The following is a 19,685-nucleotide window of genomic DNA, read 5'->3' on the forward strand; positions in this document are numbered from 1 at the left end:
ATATATATATATATTGACAAGACAAATTACGCCACATAATCAATTATCTTATTGAATGATACTTTACTGGAAGTGCAAGTCCAAAGATCTATTTTAAACAACAAACAGCAGTATTAAAATTTAAAACGTGTTAAACATAAAAATCAATGTGAACTGTTACATGAAAGTCTACTGTACCTGTTTTAGAAAAGACACATTTTCAATTAAATTACTGAACTACATCCAGTGGCGTCGCGAGGGGGTGCGGGGGTGACACAATGAATTCGGGTTACGCCCGACCCAGCGACGCCACTGACTACATCATAATATCACTATTTTACTGATATAAGCAGCATGTGATTTGATGCTGGGATGATTAAGAATTTAATTAATGGCGTGAATGTTGTGAATAAAAATGACTAGTAATATTTAAGTGATCTACGAATGTGAGTGAATTGTTTATTTTTTTTATATAACACAAGCGAGATATAACCTCAGGTATTGTTAGTCACATTGTGAATGTTATAATATACGCTATTGCTGAATTTGTCCAGCATGATTATGTGCACACACCCCCCTTTCACAATTGATTTTTCTAGTGTATATTTTACATATTGCTATACACCTTGTAGTACTAGTAGTCTTCGTTTTTAATTCGTTACACAAGAATGGCACGTTCTTTGTTCTTTTAGTTCAATAACGACATTTCGCTTTCGTTATCACAGTTTAGTATATTAGGAAAACAAAAGTTCATATTCATCATCCTCATCGTTCCTTAACCCTTATTGGAGACATTGGGGAACCACAGTTCATAATTCTTCGACATATTAAAATAACGGAAATATGTGCTTCTTTTCTTGATAGTTCAGTGTTTTATTGCCCACGTTTAAATTATAAAACGCTTCGAGATTTTAAAACTGTTTTAACCCTTAAATCACAAAATAAACACTTCGAACAAGTGAGTTATTGTATTTTATATTCTGATTCTACTAATTTTATTTACCAGCTTATGGAATAGACAATAATTCACTAACGGCGAACCTCATTGGTTGGATTTTTAAAAAAAAAAAACACGGAACCTCATTGGCTGAACTTATTTAAATTTTCAACTAACTGTACAGATAGAATACACAGGTGGAGAAACTAAATTTTGGCAGCAGAAAGCCTAAGTTAATGACCTTTTTTCTTTCCTTTTTTACTTTCTCGTATATACGAAGTATAGAGAAAGTCTTGTAATCGTGCAAAAAAAAAAAATCGAGATTTTTGCAAATCTCGACGTTTTGCATCTCACTGATACGGAAAAACATAATTTTGCAATCTTGTCCGTATGTCTGTGTGTCTGTGTGTGTGTCTGTGTGTGTGTGTGTCCGTGTGTAAACACGATAACTTGAGTACCGTTACAACTAGGTTGATGAAATTTCATATATAAGTATTTTATCAAAATCGTAGATCCGTATCAACTTTTGAGCGATTTCTGACAACCGGAAGTGGTACTTTTTCTACTTTGAATTTTTCAAAAGCCTATAACTTGAGTACTATTTCAGATAGATAAATGAAATTTCACATGTAAGTAGAAGATCTAATTCTCTACCTTCTGTTAAATGTTGAGTAATTTCCGTTGACCGGAAGTAGTAATTTACGCTACTTCCGATTTCTCAAAAAACTAATGTAAATTTTTAAAGTAATAATAATATTGCGCACTATTATGCGCTTTTTTATTTCGCGTTCACTTGGTGTGCAATTAATTTGTCTACGAGATTTTATTCTATTTTTAAAACTTTAAGTATTTAAAATGGATTAAAAATCATGTCTATAGCCCGAGTTCCCATCCCCTGTTATTTTACATAAGAATATTCGAGAAAGTTTAGGGGAGATCACTCCCGGTTTATTTTTTTTACAAACCCACTAAACTTAAGAGCATATATAAATTGTGTAAATTTCTTAATTTTCCAGACAAAACTATCCGATTTGTTTATTATTTTGCTTGGCAAACATCACGTTTTTTTTACACTTTGCTTTGTAATTTATGTTTCTAAAATAGCTTTTTACAATAGCTACCTAGCTATATGCGTGTACTATTACACGCAACATGTAAACATGTTGTTAAAATTGAGAGCATGTACATGCACGTACTTGGATATTAGCCCTTTACGCTATTACCCTAGTCACACATGAGCATTAACCCTTTACGCTATTACCCTAGTCACACATGAGCATTAACTCTTTACGCGTCGGAGAGATTGGCCGCTATCCCGAAGGTCTCGAGTTCGTATCTAGATTCGGGCTGTGTGACGTCAGCCGGAGTCCCCAAAGTTATTTTGTCAATTCGGACATTATCTCTTTACGCTATAACTCTGAATCAATGTTCATATTAGCCCTTTACCCCATAACCCTCCTTCCATGTGCATATTAGCTTTATACGCTTTTAATCCATCTCAACATGGACATTAGCACTTTTCGCCATAACCCTTGCTCTACGAGTTTATTAGACCGTTATTCTGTTATCCTAAATACACACGGGCATTTGTCGTCTACCCTCCTCAACATGGACATTAGCTCTCTACCCTCCTCAACATGGACATTAGCTCTCTACCCTCCTCAACATGGACATTAGCTCTCTACCCTCCTCAACATGGACATTAGCTCTCTACCCTTCTCAACATGGACATTAGCTCTCTACCCTCCTCAACATGGACATTAGCTCTCTACCCTCCTCAACATGGACATTAGCTCTCTACCCTCCTCAACATGGACATTAGCTCTCTACCCTCCTCAACATGGACATTAGCTCTCTACCCTTCTCAACATGGACATTAGCTCTCTACCCTCCTCAACATGGACATTAGCTCTCTACCCTCCTCAACATGGACATTAGCTCTCTACCCTCCTCAACATGGACATTAGCTCTCTACCCTCCTCAACATGGACATTAGCTCTCTACCCTCCTCAACATGGACATTAGCTCTCTACCCTCCTCAACATGGACATTAGCTCTCTACCCTCCTCAACATGGACATTAGCTCTCTACCCTCCTCAACATGGACATTAGCTCTCTACCCTCCTCAACATGGACATTAGCTCTCTACCCTCCTCAACATGGACATTAGCTCTCTACCCTCCTCAACATGGACATTAGCTCTCTACCCTCCTCAACATGGACATTAGCTCTCTACCCTTCTCAACATGGACATTAGCTCTCTACCCTCCTCAACATGGACATTAGCTCTCTACCCTCCTCAACATGGACATTAGCTCTCTACCCTCCTCAACATGGACATTAGCTCTCTACCCTCCTCAACATGGACATTAGCTCTCTACCCTCCTCAACATGGACATTAGCTCTCTACCCTCCTCAACATGGACATTAGCTCTCTACCCTCCTCAACATGGACATTAGCTCTCTACCCTCCTCAACATGGACATTAGCTCTCTACCCTTCTCAACATGGACATTAACCTTACATTTTGATCAATTCTAATCTAGACTCACTCCCCACACACACACACCACAAGTTTAAAATTGACAGATATCGCGCCCCCTGAGTAAACCCCCCCCCCCTTAGAACCAAGCCTACTTCGTGAAAAAAGTTTTCAATTCTCAGGCTACACCGCGCTATATTTATTTTATGTTATTGTCATTACGAACACAATACGCCTCTAACGACACAGCCATTGTGCTCACCTTTATCAGAGGCTGCACATTTGTGCATGAGTGTGCAACATACTTGTGTAATAAAGATGTCAACGCTCGCACATTAGAGTTATTGGGATTTATATTTCACCGGATTTTATCACACACATCTGTCGTGGTTTATTTACTTCTGCTCTACAGTTACAACAAATGTACATAGACTCGACCAAGAAGAAAAAGTTCAATCCTAGAGACACGTAGTTCGATCAAGGATACAATTTAGCTAAACATGGATGTTATTTCACTATAATGATAATAAAGTTGTAACAAGTAATTTAGTCGCAGAGACAAGTAGTTCGAACGTAGATGCAACGCTAAAATATGGACAATATAACATGAAAAAAATATTTAATTATAAAAAAAGTCGTTTCGAGTCTAGAAACAAAACAAAACATTCATTTGTTTCGGACCTCGAAACGTGTAGCATCGTTAACGAAGCTTCAAAAATCGATTCTAGACATTTAATGCAATATCATTGACAAAGTGCTAAATCTACTAGAATAAATAGTATCTGTGAACATTGCATAACAAGAGTATTTAATTTTCAACGTCGCTAAAATGTCATTGAAGTTAGTCTTATAACTAACTTTCAAAACAATGTATGCATTCAAATCCACGCAGCTATTCAAATACATGTTGTTGTTTTTTTGTACACTTATGAGAACAAATAGGGCTGGTAAATAGGTCACCAACCAGTTCCATGGCTCATGCAGTTTTTATTGAGCCGTAGAACTGGTTGGTGACCTACTTACCAGCCCTATTGAAGTAGAAATGTCTTAAATATCCAACCGCTTACCATTGCATTCACGTGATTCGAGAAAGTGCTCACTGTGCGTTAAGCCATGCATGAAAACCCACGCCTCGCCTTCCAATAATAAATACCACGTGACACACGTAAATATAGAATAAATGTACACGGTGTAACAAGACATAAACAAGTTCCTGTCTATTAAAAATAAACATATCATTTCATGTAGGAAATGTCAATTGTAACAATAACGACAGACTTGTTTTGCTAAGCTACCTAGAAAGACGTAAATCTTTTAAGTTAATAAATAAAACAATATAAAAAATTCATCGAAGTGAAAGGTAATCGTATAAAAAACGATTATCTTATTTTGAATACTGATGTCTCGAATATTCAAAGCGAAATATCATTTGCATTAAAACTCGACTTTAATGATTAGAATTAGATGAATGCATAAATATGCCAGACAAAAATATTCCTAATGTATATGTATATTATATCATTTTTTTTTAAAATTTTACTAAAGTAGAACCAAATTACAAAAACGTATTAATTCTGTATAGCTGGAAGCTCAATATCTTTTTTCTCATCCAGTTGAAGTTGCATTGTTGTTGTTTTTTTACGTTATCAGATTCAAGATTTCTCAAGTTGATTAAAGATTTCTACAGTTGATTAAAGATTTCTGCAGTTGATTAAAGATTTCTTCAGTTCATTCAAATTTTTTCCAGTTGATTCAAGATTTCTTTAGGCGATTCAAGATTTTTTCAGTTGATTCGAGGTTTTTTTTTAGTTGATTCAAAATTTCTCCAGTTGACTGAAGATTTCTCCAGTTGATTCAAGATTTTTCCAGTTGATTCTATATTTGTCCAGTCGATTTAAGATTTCTCTAGTTGATTCAAGATTTCTCCAGTCGATTCAAGATTTCGTCCAAAAAAAATAAATAATTAAACAGCAGTTTTGGCGATCTGCACGAGGGATGAGTTGTAACTGGTGTTGGACCAGGTGAGGACCGGAAGTGTGTAGCTGAGGGAGGCGAAGATGAGGAGGAGGTAGAGGAAGAAGAAGATCCTGTCCAGGATGAGCGCTACCGCCTTCCACTGCTTGGCGATGTTGTCCTTCTTGTCGCGGTCTTCGATGCGCTGTTTCTGGAGCTTCATGAACTCACGCAGCTCGCCTAGCTTGTGTTCGATCTCTGCCAGTGGGCCGACACACTGGGGGTGGAGAGGAGGGGAGGTTAGGTTTGATGGGTGGGGAGGGGTTATATTAGAGGTTAGGTTTGAAGGGGGGTAGGGGCTATATTAGAGGTTAGATTTGATGGGGGTGGGGTGGGGGAGGGTTGTACTAGAGGTTAGATTTGATGGGGGTGGGGTGGGTGAGGGTTGTACTAGAGGTTAGATTTGATGGGGGTGGGGTGGGTGAGGGTTGTACTAGAGGTTAGATTTGATGGGGGTGGGGTGGGTGAGGGTTGTACTAGAGGTTAGATTTGATGGGGGTGGGGTGGGTGAGGGTTGTACTAGAGGTTAGATTTGATGGGGGTGGGGTGGGGGAGGGTTGTACTAGAGGTTAGATTTGATGGGGGTGGGGTGGGTGAGGGTTGTACTAGAGGTTAGATTTGATGGGGGTGGGGTGGGGGAGGGTTGTACTAGAGGTTAGATTTGATGGGGGTGGGGTGGGTGAGGGTTGTACTAGAGGTTAGATTTGATGGGGGTGGGGTGGGTGAGGGTTGTACTAGAGGTTAGATTTGATGGGGGTGGGGTGGGTGAGGGTTGTACTAGAGGTTAGGTTTGATGGGGGAGGGGTGGGGGAGGGTTGTACTAGAGGTTAGATTTGATGGGGGTGGGGTGGGGGAGGGTTGTACTAGAGGTTAGATTTGATGGGGGTGGGGTGGGTGAGGGTTGTACTAGAGGTTAGATTTGATGGGGGTGGGGTGGGTGAGGGTTGTACTAGAGGTTAGGTTTGATGGGGGTGGGGTGGGGGAGGGTTGTACTAGAGGTTAGGTTTGATGGGGGTAGGGGGTTTTACTAGAGGTTAGGTTTGATGGGGGGTATATTAGAGGTTAGGTTTGATGGGGGAGGTAGAGTTAGGTTCGTAAGAGTTGGTATTCTAGAGCACAGTAGAAGTTAAAGCCGACATGGTTAGGGTAGACTAGAAGATAGGTTCAGTAGGGAAGGTGATATGCTAGATGACAGGTTGAGGTTAGATGTAATATTAGAGGATAGGTTCAACATGTGAGTGGTTGTAATATAGGCTCAATAGGGGAGGGGTGATATTTATGGAAGGTGTGATATTAGAGGAGGGGTGATATTTAGGGGATAGGTTTAATAGGCGTGGGGTTTTAAAATAAGAGGTTAGGTTCTTGGGGGGGGGGGGGGGCTAGAGATTAGGTTCGGGGTAATATTAGAGGTTAGTTTAGAAAGACGAGGGGTAAAGTAACAGTTGATTATTACTAGAACCAGTTAAGGTTAGGTTCAATTGTGATATGTTATCATAGCTAGAAGTTAGGCTCAACAATGGAATTGTAACATTCAAGACACCACTGGTAAAGGAATAAAAGAATACTATGGTTATTCTCAAAGAGGTAAATGAAAAAATACAATTCCTGACCATAAAATCTACTTAAGTATGTCGTTGTTTTTTTTTTAAAGTAATCAATTTTTCATCCCAGTAATAGAATAGATATAAACAGGTAAGTAATTCTAAAGGGGTGAAATTTGAAAACCCTATTAGTAAGAAAAATAAAATGGATTCAATATGTCAAATTTTCACAAGAGATGCAATCTAAAGGCTCCACCCGCTCGTATGCTTCAACACAGAATAGACAGGTAAATCGCTCTACAGGTGCTAGAACACAAGAATCAATTTTAGAAGACATTTTGAAGCAGCAGCGAATAAGTTCCCTGTCTGTGAATTTAATTTCCCAGTGTCGAGTAAGTAAAACAAAAACGAGGGTTTAACGAGAATTTAAAGTGTGAATTCTCATTAGGGGGATGACGTAAGCAGGTACGTCATAAGTTGGCTCTAGCTGCCAGCGGTTCGCATGACGTCACAGTTGAAACCTTGCCCGCCGTTTACAAACATTTAATTAGCTCGAACAAGCATTTTTTTTTCCAGACCGTTCTCTTTTGTGTGAGGGTTTATTTCCAGAGGGTAGGCCAATAGGGCTGGTAAGTAGGTCACCAACCAGTTCTATGGCTCATGCAGGTTTTATTGAGCCGTACAACTGGTTAGTGACCTACTTACCAGCCCTATACCCTTCCTCAGTAGCATGTCTGTCCCCTCCCTGGACGATGCAAAAAAATTATTTTCCATATAGAAAATATAAACTAACTATAACGTATGTTTGCCACACCCCCGCCCGGAAATTTTACCCCCCCCCCCCCCCCCCCCCAACAAAAATGTTCAAGTGCCGAAAGTTTCAAAAAATATGATTTAAAAAAAAAACATTTTTAGTTATAAACCCTAGTATGACAAATATATTTTATTATATTTTGGAGTAAAGCCGTATGTAGAATATGTCTCTATGAAAAACACTTTACTTAAAATCTATTACATACAAACAGCTGTCTTTATTTTTACATTACAGGTAAAATATAGCTGTCTGCAGTAAAAAAAATACAAAAGTATGCAGTATTTTGTATGTACAATATGGCTATGAGAAAAAGTATATTAAAAAAAATGGCTGTCATTATTTTTATCCTAGATGTAAACTATAGCTGTCAGCAGTAAAAAAAAAATACAAAAGTTTGCAGTATTTTGCATATACAATATGGCTATAAGAAAAACTCTATTAATAAAAAATGACTGTCATTATTTTTTATACTAGAGGTAAACTATAGCTGTCAGCAGTGAAATAAAAAAAATACAAAAGTTTGCCGACGAACAAAGTCCCCCACGCGCCAAATCCCCTCCATCCCCGGGAAAACACAAACACCGTCACGTGATTTTGTTTAATCAACGCGTCTTTGTTTGATTGCTTAATTCCACCCCTTCTCCGTTTCTCCCCGACCCCCCACTTCTAACCCATCTACGCCCTCTCCCAGAATTCATTGAGCAAACTCTTACGGGCCCGGGGATCAACAGACGGGGCCGGGCATGCTTTATTCCAGCGCTACTTCCGGTATTTACCTGACTGGTTTGATCTCGTTGTAATGAAACTATTGCTTCATTCGAGCCGTCTAGTTCGTGCTTCCATGTTTTCTCCTGAAACAGTGGCAAAACACAGTAAGTGTATAATGAGGAATATTTAAACAATGGCAAAACACAGTAAGTGTATGGAGGTATATTTGAACAATGACAAAAAAGTTTATGGAGAGAAATATTTAAACAATGACAAAACACAGTAAGTGTATGGAGGTATTTTTGAACAATGGCAAAACACAGTAAGTGTATGGAGGTATATTTGAACAATGACAAAACAAAGTAAGTGTATGGAGGTATATTTGAACAATGACAAAATACAGTAAGTGTATGGATGTATATTTGAACAATGACAAAATACAGTAAGTGTATGGATGTATATTTGAACAATGTCAAAACACAGTAAGTGTATGGAGATAAATAGTTGAACAATGGCAAAATACAGTAAGTGTATGGGGAGACATATTTGAACAGTGGCAAAACACAGTAAGTGTATGGAGGGGAATATCTAAACAATGACGAAACACGGTAAGTGTATGGAGATATATTTGAACAATGATAAAATATAGTAAGTGTATGGAAAGGAATATTTAAACAGTGACAAAACACAGTAAGTGTAAGGAGAGAAATATTTAAACAATGACGAAACACGGTAAGTGTATGGAGATGTATTTGAACAATGACAAAATACAGTAAGTGTATGGATATACACAATTACAAAACCCAGTAACTACACAAAGAGAAAAATCCAAAACCATAAACAAATAATTACAAGTTACATGGCTAGAAATAGTTAAACAATGGTAAACCTAGTAAATTGATAAGGAAAATAACATATAGTAAACAGGGAAGAAAGAAATATGCAATATTTAAACACTGACAAAATCTAGTAACTGCACGAAGATATTTATTTCAACACTAAAGACACTCAATATTTTCATGACTATAAATATTTAAACAATAGCACCCCCCAAAAAAGACTCTGCTAAAAAAATTCAAACAATGACTAAACGCAGTTATCGGATGAAAGAGTTAGTCGTTGTTAACAAGTGAAGCGGTACAGTCTCACGTTTCCGTGCTAATAGAAATCACCTTTTGAAATATCTTTTTTTAACGCTAATGTTCTAAAACCTGAGTTGAAGTACGCTTCATTAATTTAATTAAACCAGTTATTGCACGTGAAAGCCTGTGGTTAAAAAAAATTTCATTTTTTAGAAAATTAATCCAGGCGTTACTAAAACAATCAGAAAATGTAGATAAAAATGTAATAAAATTTGGAGAATAATTTCCAATTGTTTAAATCTTGTAATAGTTGGAGCAGAAACCGGTATATATCTTTTTTATAATGGGTTAATTTTTTTCCTGCGATTTAATGAGTAGTTGAATTCTTTTACATTTGATATGACTTAAAAGAAACAATCGTTTATATTGTAATTAATTAAGTTTTAAAAATATATTTTTAAAAATAATTAAAATTGTCAAGTTACTGGGCTGTTGTAAGTTCTAAGTCTGTCACATTGAAAGTGTTAAGTCTGCCAAATTGTAAGTTCTAAATTTGCCAAACTGAACTTTTTGACTACTCCAAATTAAAAGTTTTGGGTCTGTCAAATTGAAAATTCTGACTACGACTTATTAAAAGTTCTGGGATCTTCAGAATTGAAAGTTCTGAATCTGCCAAGTTGAGAGTCCTAAGTTTACCGAATCGAACGTTCTGGGTCAGCCTAATTAAAAGTTCTGTGTCTGCCATATTGTAAGTTCTATGTCCGTCAAATTGAAATTTCAGGTTCTACCTATTTGTCATCAGCGTTCGACCGAGGTCAAGAAACGTCAGAGCAACGGAGTTGTGATGCTAAGAAGATGTCGAACTCGTAGATCATTGAACTTGTGAAGACAATTCATCTCCGAGAAGTTTTCTAACTCTGTTAACATTTTTTTTTTCTTTAAATACGAAAATAAAAAAATGTTTACAAACGAGGCAGCCTACCTTTTCTTTGTTTGCTAACGTAGCTTTGGGTTTTAACGTTTAGAATTTAAAAAAAAAAAAACTTTGGACAAGAAAACAAACGTCTAGTGAGGATTTAAGGACCTGTCACTGTTAGTCCTCTTTATGTGAGTCGTGGCGGTCAAGGTCAGGCACGTGATGTGTCGGATTGTGACGCTGAAATATCCTAGCGTTATCCGGTTAGGATGAAAGGATTTCCTCAAAAGATAATTTCATTCTTTTTATGGTTGATAGTCTCGGTATTGAAGTGTTGTCATGCATAGAAATATCAAATTCTGCAGCGATCTTGCTTATTCATTGGTGCATTTACCATTCATCTTTCAGACACACACATACACATACATAGAGACAAAGATACACACATAAAAACAATTTTAAAACCGTTCGGGCTTATTCATTAGAACATTCCTAATCAGAAACCTTCACAAATACATAGACATATTGGCACCTAGCTGAAACATCCACACAATTTAAGCATATTATGTCTTCTTGATTTGCATTTAAAAAAAATTCTATCAATATTATTATAATTATTTTCAAATGTTGATTCACAAGGTAAATAATTTAAAGTGAAATTCCATATGATAGGTTGGAGAGAATAAGCATACACATATGCTTTTAAACGAGATAACACTTATCTTTGCAAAACATGGTTGAGGCGGGTAAGAAAATAAATGAACGTACCTCGATCTTTCCAATATCGTCTTTCGGTGTTCTACTTTTGGGTTTGGCTGAGATGAACGGCCGAACTAGATCCTCCATCATTAGACACTTGGCCAGGTAGTTGAAGAAAAACTTGAAAAAGAAATTTGGAATCCAGTTGAAATAAAAACGTCGTTTTTCAGTGTATTTTTTTTTTGCTGAAGTGAATTATGGGTATGATGTTTAGGAAGTTGCATACACGCCAGGCAAGGCGTCTGACAAAAGCAAGATATTCTCGACATACGTGCTTCAGAAGCGAACATATCAGAAGTGCCAGAGGAAACACACGTCATGTGGTCCCACTTAATATACGCACCTGTGGTATCACATGACATACACACCTGTGGTCTTATATAACATACACACCTGTGGTCCCACATGACATACACACCTGTGGTCTTATATGACATACACACCTGTGGTCCCACATGACATACACACCTGTGGTCCCACATGACATACACATTTGTGGTCTCATATGACATACACACCTGTGGTCTTATATGACATACACATCTGTGGTCTCATATGACATACACACCTGTGGTGCCACATGACATACACATCTGTGGTCTTATATGACATACCCACCTGTGGTCCCAAATGAAACACTGCACACCTGGCAAACACACTTGACAGAACACACGCCGATTGGAAATACCTCACACATCTGACACACAATTCATACTTGCTACCTGTAAACGTTCTTCTTCTTCTTCGTTCTTAATTGTATGATATCGATAGGGATTTCCCCCAACACATGTAATTATTAGATGTAAATATGTTATGCATCATGTCGCCCGCTGTCTCCAACTTACGTCTACTTTTCTGTCTAGTTTTATTTCCTTTGCTTTGACCATCTACGTATAATGAATCAGTCAGATGTTGCTTGATTTTGCGAGGTATTTCCTTCTCTTCTAGATGGATTGCTGTCCCCAGCTAAGGTAACTAATTTTTTACTATCCAAACAGGACTGTTTTTATGTAACAGCCATGAGTGTTTACGTCAGAGTTTTACAATACATTTGGGTAACTCACAAAAACACATTTCTACTCAGTAGAAACATCTCCCCACCTACCCTAGTCGACTCGGGTCAACCACAGAGGCGTAGCGAGGGTGGGGGGTGGGGGGGGGGACACATGTCCCCGGGCGCCGACCTTAGGGGGGCGCCAAATTAACAGTTTGACGGGGGGGATGCAAATGAAAAGTTCGAGGGGGGTGTAAATTGAAAGTTTGAGGAGGGGTGGTGCAAATCGAAAGTTTGTTGCTCTGGTCAACCACCAATGATACTGGCATCAGACCAACCCAAACCTTACCTTGCTAACTTTGGGAGGGGCTGTTGTCCTCTGTCCATGGGTGGTCAAGTCAACGATCAGAACGTTCAAGAAACTGGACAGCGTGATCAAAATCATATTCAAACAATAATAGGTACCTGAAATATAACAAACAATAGTGCAATACTGTTTATATATATATATATATATATATATATATATATATATATATATATATATATATATATATATATATATATATATATATATATATATATGTTTTCGCCATTGAAATATTGAACCAAAATAGTGTGTATTTGGTGTTTGAAGAGAAACGTCAAGCTAATCACAAAAACATATACGGACAGTGGATAATCGTTTGGGATCCGACTAGGAAATAGAAAGTCTTGGCGGTGCATTTGGAATTGGGATTAACGGACCAGCACTTTAAATGAGGTGTATCTAAACCGAATATTAAGATAATGTCGAAGTCGTTGTTGAGTTTATCGTTTTGTAAGTGATTTTGTGGTGTCATATATGCATTTGGTATTCTATTACGACTTGGTTTTCAATTAATGTAGGGAACGTACTAGTGGTTTTTGAGCATTTGTAGATTTTTTTTTTAAATTGGGACATGATGTTTACAGTAAATTTGTTGTCGAAAGTTAGTGATGTAATTATGAAAGTTGGATCTCTGTTCTTTGTGAGGTTTTAGTATGTGTTTAAAATTCTAATAGTGGCGCCATAATGTCTCTGAAATATTTTTTTAATACCATTTAAGTCGTAACTGTTATTTAATTATAAATTCTGTAAACAAATTGTAATCTTTTGATATATGTTTATAGCCTGTAGTTTTTTTAAGGTATGATAGCTCTATGAGACGGCGTGGCGTGGTCGTAGGGTTAGAGCGCTCGACTGCTAACTTAAAAAGTCTCGAGTTCGGATCTTGGCTAGAGTCTGGCAGACGTCCCTGAGTCTACCCAGCTAAAATTGGTACCTGGCTCACGTAAAGCAACCAGTCGGGCATTGTGCTGACAACACCATTGTTTACATGGCAAAGTAAAGAAACATCAACTCTACTTCATCTGCCATGAAAGAGGAATTTCTAAAATGATAGTTCTATTATACCAGTTTATCAGCGCACGTTTACATAAGTGCTTGAAATAGTTGTGTGTTCAACAGCGCTATTAAATATTAATTTGTTTTACAAAGCTGAGTAATGGGATGGGCATAATCATTCCTCATTTTTTTAAAAATGCCAGGCAAAAAAAAAATTCCTGAATTTGCAAGCCAATCAAAATGTGTATTTTAAAATTATATGACGTTGATTACTTTCGTTTAAAAAAATATAGGTATAAAGTAAATTGCATGTGATGTGCATTAGCGAATTTTATTTGTGTTTTGCTGAGAATATTAGATTAACGTTTACAGATCTTTAATATTTAATTACTTCATTTTTCATGGTTTGATTTAATTTACTTTTTGTAAGTCAGATTTAATCTACATTTAACAAAAATGTTAACACAATTTTAAAGAGAACAACATTTCAGAATATCAAATCCATTAGTTTTACATCATACTCAAATTGGTGTGCATTTATCTTTTCCAAGTTTATGATGACAAGTTCATAGACAAAACTTTAGGGCGACAAGTTCATAGACAAATCTTTAGGGCGACAAGTTCATAGACAAAACTTTAGGGCGACAAGTTCATAGACAAAACTTTAGGGCGACAAGTTCATAGACAAAACTTTAGGGCGACAAGTTCATAGACAAAACTTAAGGGCGACAAGTTCATAGACAAAACTTTAGGGCGACAAGTTCATAGACAAAACACAGAGGACTTGTCTGGTTATAAGCGACACTCTTACGGACCAAACAGTTAGATGGGGAGTTGAAGTAGAGGTAACCTATTTCCGTGACATACGATGCTCAGTTCTTGGCCCTGTTATAATTACTTTTCTTTAGAGCTTGGCGGACTCAAGGCACTTCCTACGGATTTGAAGCCTGGGATTTGAATGTTACACTTTCAGGTTAGAAGTAGTAAGCTCTACCATTCGACCTCACAAGAATCATGGCGGTCGAGGTGAATACGAAACCTGGGCTAACAATCTAAAATCCAAACGAAGTAAACCTAATCAAACCAATTGCGAGGGCTGACGAACTAACCTTAACCAGATAAAAAGACAGTGCTAATAAACTAAACACAACCAGTACAATTTGACAAAGCTAACGACCTAAACCAAAACACAACCAAAAGGACAACGCGTCATCTCCCACGACTGGTGCTGATATCATCGCCATCATTCGCCCGATGTATCACAATTACAGCACACACACCCCGACCCCACCACCCCCACACACTCAAACTAACCCCTCTTCCTCATCCCCCCCCCAAAAAAAAAGCCAGGAGGGGAAGGGGAATAATCGATCTCTATTAGAGCCAATTACTGGCCTGGTCCGTTCTCTTGGGATGAGCTGTGTTTGTTTTGGCAGACGGTTCTCATAAAGTGTGTTTATGACCCAATTACCCCGGCACCAGTAAATGTTCAACACGATATCACACTCCGCTGCCCCCCCCCCCCACTCCTTCCCACCCACACAACCCCTCCCTCCTCCCCCTCATCTACATTTACGTCACCCTCCCAGGTTAAAAGGTTACCTTTGGTGCATTTTGAATGCCGTAACTGCTGCTATTTTTGGACGTGTTTATGGAGCAAGAAAATCCTTCGGTGTCAAAAGTTCGTTGTATTTTCGCGAGAGGTTGATTAAAGCGGGAGATGAAAGATGCTGAGATTATCAATATCGAGTCAAATATGTGCGAAGGAGCCATAATATTTTGATGATCAAGAAACGTTTCGCCCACATGATCATAATATTTTAACCTGTGTTATTGTTTACTAGTTTATTTAACGTTTCATATGGGCTACAGATATTAAAAAGTAAGAATACGCTATGGGAACGGACCAATCAGACGTAGGGGGTAAAAATAGAAAGGAGGTTGTTTGGAGTACAAACAAAATTGGAAGATTTTTTTGTTGGAATGTTGGTTCGTTGAGGATTGTGAGGGGGTAAATACTTAATGAATTAATTAGGACTTGTGGCAAATTGGTTATTTAAAAGGTTTGCAGTTAAACGGTTTGAGTAAGGAATTTGTTTTAAAGATTTTGAGCATTTTAGAGGTTTAAGAGGTTCGTATTGGAGAGGTTCGTATTGGAGAGGTTCGTACTGGAGAGGCTCGTATTGGAGAGGTTCGTATTGGAGAGGCTCGTATTGGAGAGGTTCGTATTGGAGAGGTTCGTATTGGAGAGGTTCGTATTGGAGAAGTTCGTATTGGAGAGGTTCGTATTGGAGAGGTTCGTATTGGATAGTTTCGTATTGGAGAAGTTCGTATCGGATTGGTTCGTATCTGAGAGGTTCGTATTGGATAGTTTCGTATTGGAGAGGTTCGTATTGGAGAGGTTCGTATCGGAGAGGTTCGTATTGGAGAGGTTCGTATTGGATAGTTTCGTATTGGAGAAGTTCGTATTGGAGAAGTTCGCATCGGAGAGGTTCGTATTGGAGAGGTTCGTATTGGAGAGGTTGGTATTGGATAGTTTCGTATTGGAGAGGTTCGTATTGGAGAGGTTCGTATTGGAGAGGTTCGTATTGGAGAGGTTTGTATTGGAGAGGTTCGTATTGGAGAGGTTCGTATTGGAGATGTTCTTATTGGAGAGGTTCGTATTGGAGAGGTTCGTATCGGAGAGGTTCGTATTGGAGAGGTTTGTATTGGAGAGGTTCGTATTGGAGAGGTTTGTATTGGAGAGGTTCGTATTGGAGAGGTTCGTATCGTAGAGGTTCGTATTGGAGAGGTTCGTATCGGAGAGGTTCGTATTGGAGAGGTTCGTATTGGAGAGGTTGGTATTGGATAGTTTCGTATTGGAGAGGTTCGTATTGGATAGTTTCGTATTGGAGAAGTTCGTATTGGAGAAGTTCGCATCGGAGAGGTTCGTATTGGAGAGGTTCGGATTGGGGAAGTTTCAAAGGCTATGGAAGCAAACCCACAAATTAAAGCAGGCTTAATTTGGAGTTAATGGTCACAATTGCGTACAACCAGTTGGCACGTATACTAAAGTGTGAAGGAGACGATTCCTTCCAACACTAAAAATAAGAAAGAAGAAGAAGAAGAAGGCTTTTATTTGGTATATTTTATGTTGGGGACCAAAACTATTAGAAGGTTTATATTTCTAGATGTGTGCGACTGTGACAATTATATCTGTTAGATTCCTATTTAGGATGTCTGTATTTGAGAGGTTCGACTTGGGGATGTCTGTATTTGAGAGGTTCAACTTTGGGATGTCTGTATTTAAGAGGTTCGACTTTGGAATGTCTGTATTTGAGAGGTTCGACTTTGGGATGTCTGTATTTGAGAGGTTCGACTTTGGGATGTCTGTATTTGAGAGGATCGACTTTGGGATGTCTGTATTTGAGAGGTTCGACTTTGGGATGTCTGTATTTAAGAGGTTCGACTTTGGGATGTCTGTATTTGAGAGGTTCGACTTTGGGATGTCTGTATTTGAGAGGTTCGACTTTGGGATGTCTGTATTTGAGAGGTTCGACTTTGGGATGTCTGTATTTGAGAGGTTCGACTTTGGGATGTCTGTATTTGAGAGGTTCGACTTTAGGATATTTGTATTTGAGAGGATCGAGGTTAGGATGTCTGTATTTGAGAGGTTCGACTTTGGGATGTCCAGTGCTGGCGCCAGGTTATTTAGCGCCCTAGACAAAACTTATTAAAACGCCCCCTTTCACACAAATTAATTACTAAAACATTTTTTTTAAATAATTAATTAAAACTGACGTATTCATTTATTATCAATTGCAGTAGACATCAAAATCAAATTTTACTAGCCTCCTTCGTCGCAAAAGTTTATACTAATTCCTTCAATTCCAGTTTGCAAGCATAATCACAATCTATTGAAATTGTTGCTCCACAAGTCTATTTTGTACTTTATGATATAGACCACCACCCCCCTCCCCTTAGAAACTTTCAAGTGCTATCTCCCCCTCCTCCCCCCAGATCGGAACTTCCTGCATTAAGCTTGACTGTCTTTAGTTATAATTGTAAAATGTCTGTATTGTGTAATTATGTCACGATTTTCTTTTGAAAAATAAAAGGTTATAAATGTTATAGATTCCAGCCTAAAATTGTTATATATGAATCCTTTAGGAGAGGGTGAAATATATGAAAAGACAATCAACTATATGTTTAATTTATGTCTAAGACTGTATGTCTACTAACATTAAGTATTGCAATCTACAACGGCTACTGATGTATTTGTTTTTCAACTTGATAATGCTAAAAAACCTACCAAACTATTTTGTTTAGAACTTAAGCTCTATATAATTTTTACAATAGCAAATAATAACTTAAAGTTGTATTTAAATGTAAGCGGTCAGAATAAGTTGCAGGGATTTGAAATTAATGTAAAGTTAAGCAACAAATTATCTCCCATTTGAAAATCCAAATAACAAAATTTTATTCAAGGGAAATAACTTTCACAAGAATAGCTTAATTAACAAAGTGTAACTAAGACATGCTTGAAATACACAATAAAACGCTCTAAATGTCATTACTTAATAATTATATGGAATCTTTTGTATTATCTATGTAACGTTGTGAAAACAATATATTTTACCTATTGAATTCTTAACTGCAGGTTTTGTTTGAATGTCTATAAATGATAGCTTTATTGTAACATACGGCTATTCAATTATGATGACGTACTATTACATGGTATGGAGGAAGAAAAGTAGATCTAGTATAGTTTTTGGATCCCCTAAATAAAGGGACGCCTTTCAAAAAAATTAAACACAGGCAACTGTTTTAGACATTGCTAGAATTTTTGTCTAAGTATTAAAAAAATTAAAATTTGAAAAAAAAAAAAACAAAGTTTATCGTAGGTATAAATTTCATCCTATTTAATATTATATATTAATGCTTTAGAGTGGTAATATAGATTCCCAAAAAACGAATGTGTGTTACGTACTGAATTGAAATCATCTAATTTACGATAAACTCGACTACTCAATTTACTCTACTACATTCACAACACATTTCAAACTTCGATACCTAAACATAACTAGACTCCATACTCCAACTCGACACCAACTAGCTTAACTTCACCAAACTCTAAAAACGATACTCCCAATCAACAATCATTTCACTGGACCGACTACTACACTTTAACAGTCAATCTAATTCCATACCTAAATACCACAAGAATCAATACTCCCGAACTCCAGAATTACGATACATCATCACCTGCATTCTCATTTTATCTATTACTAATTAGATTCCTCTAGACCTTCAACTACAAAACAGCCGAATAAAAATTATGACACTTTAACACCTCGATACTTTATACCTACGAAACCATATTAGCAATAACCTTCCGCCGTTACTCGCAAATCTAAACGATTCATCAAAACTTACCAAACAAGCAGCTACAATACTTTGAATCAGAGGCGTAGCGACCCCTCCCGGCGCCCGAGGATAAACTTTCAATTTGGCGCCCTCCCCCCTCCATATATTTTTTATATTTATAATTCAAAATAGCAGCTAAAATGATCTTATTTAGGCGCCCCTAGGGTCGGCGCCCGAGGACATATGTACTTTTTGATAATAGCGATTAAACCGTTTGCGCCACCCCCCCCCCCCTAGGGATGGCGCCCTATGCGACCGCCTAGTTCGCCTCATAGGTAGCGCCGGCCCATGGGAATGTCTGTATTTGAAAGGTTCGACTTTGGGATGTCTGTATTCAAGAGGTTCGACTTTAGGATGTCTGTATTTGAGAGGTTCGACTTTGGGATGTCTGTATTTGAAAGGTTCGACTTTGGGATGTCTGTATTTGAGAGTTTCGACTTTGGGATGTCTGTATTTGAGAGGTTCGACTTTGGGATGTCTGTATTTGCGAGGTTCGACTTTGGGATGTATGTATTTGCGAGGTTCGACTTTGGGATGTCTGTATTTGCGAGGTTCGACTTTGGGATGTCTGTATTTGAGATGTTCGACTTTGGGATGTTTGTATTTGAGATGTTCGACTTTAAGATGTCTGTATTTGAGAGGTTCGACTTTGGCATGTCTGTATTTGAGAGGTTCGACTTTGGGATGT

General features: G+C 37.7%; 1 protein-coding gene across 1 annotated transcript in view; it reads right to left on the reverse strand.

The window, feature by feature from the left end:
• Window positions 1-3,558: 3,558 nt before the first annotated feature.
• Window positions 3,559-19,685, reverse strand: part of LOC131955605 (neuronal acetylcholine receptor subunit beta-3) — a 96,825-nt gene continuing 80,698 nt past the window's right edge. Inside the window, exons 8-11 of the mRNA XM_059319783.1 lie at window positions 12,575-12,690; window positions 11,241-11,351; window positions 8,543-8,617; window positions 3,559-5,628 (exon numbers count right to left, since the gene is read on the reverse strand). Of these exons, the coding sequence (XP_059175766.1) occupies window positions 5,362-5,628; window positions 8,543-8,617; window positions 11,241-11,351; window positions 12,575-12,690 (569 nt within the window). The 3' untranslated portion in view covers window positions 3,559-5,361. The remainder of the gene's footprint in view (window positions 5,629-8,542; window positions 8,618-11,240; window positions 11,352-12,574; window positions 12,691-19,685) is intronic.

Source organism: Physella acuta, unplaced genomic scaffold (assembly GCF_028476545.2).
Source record: "Physella acuta isolate Inbredline_101_S28 unplaced genomic scaffold, ASM2847654v3 ptg001086l, whole genome shotgun sequence".
Classification (NCBI taxonomy): Eukaryota; Metazoa; Mollusca; class Gastropoda; family Physidae; genus Physella; species Physella acuta.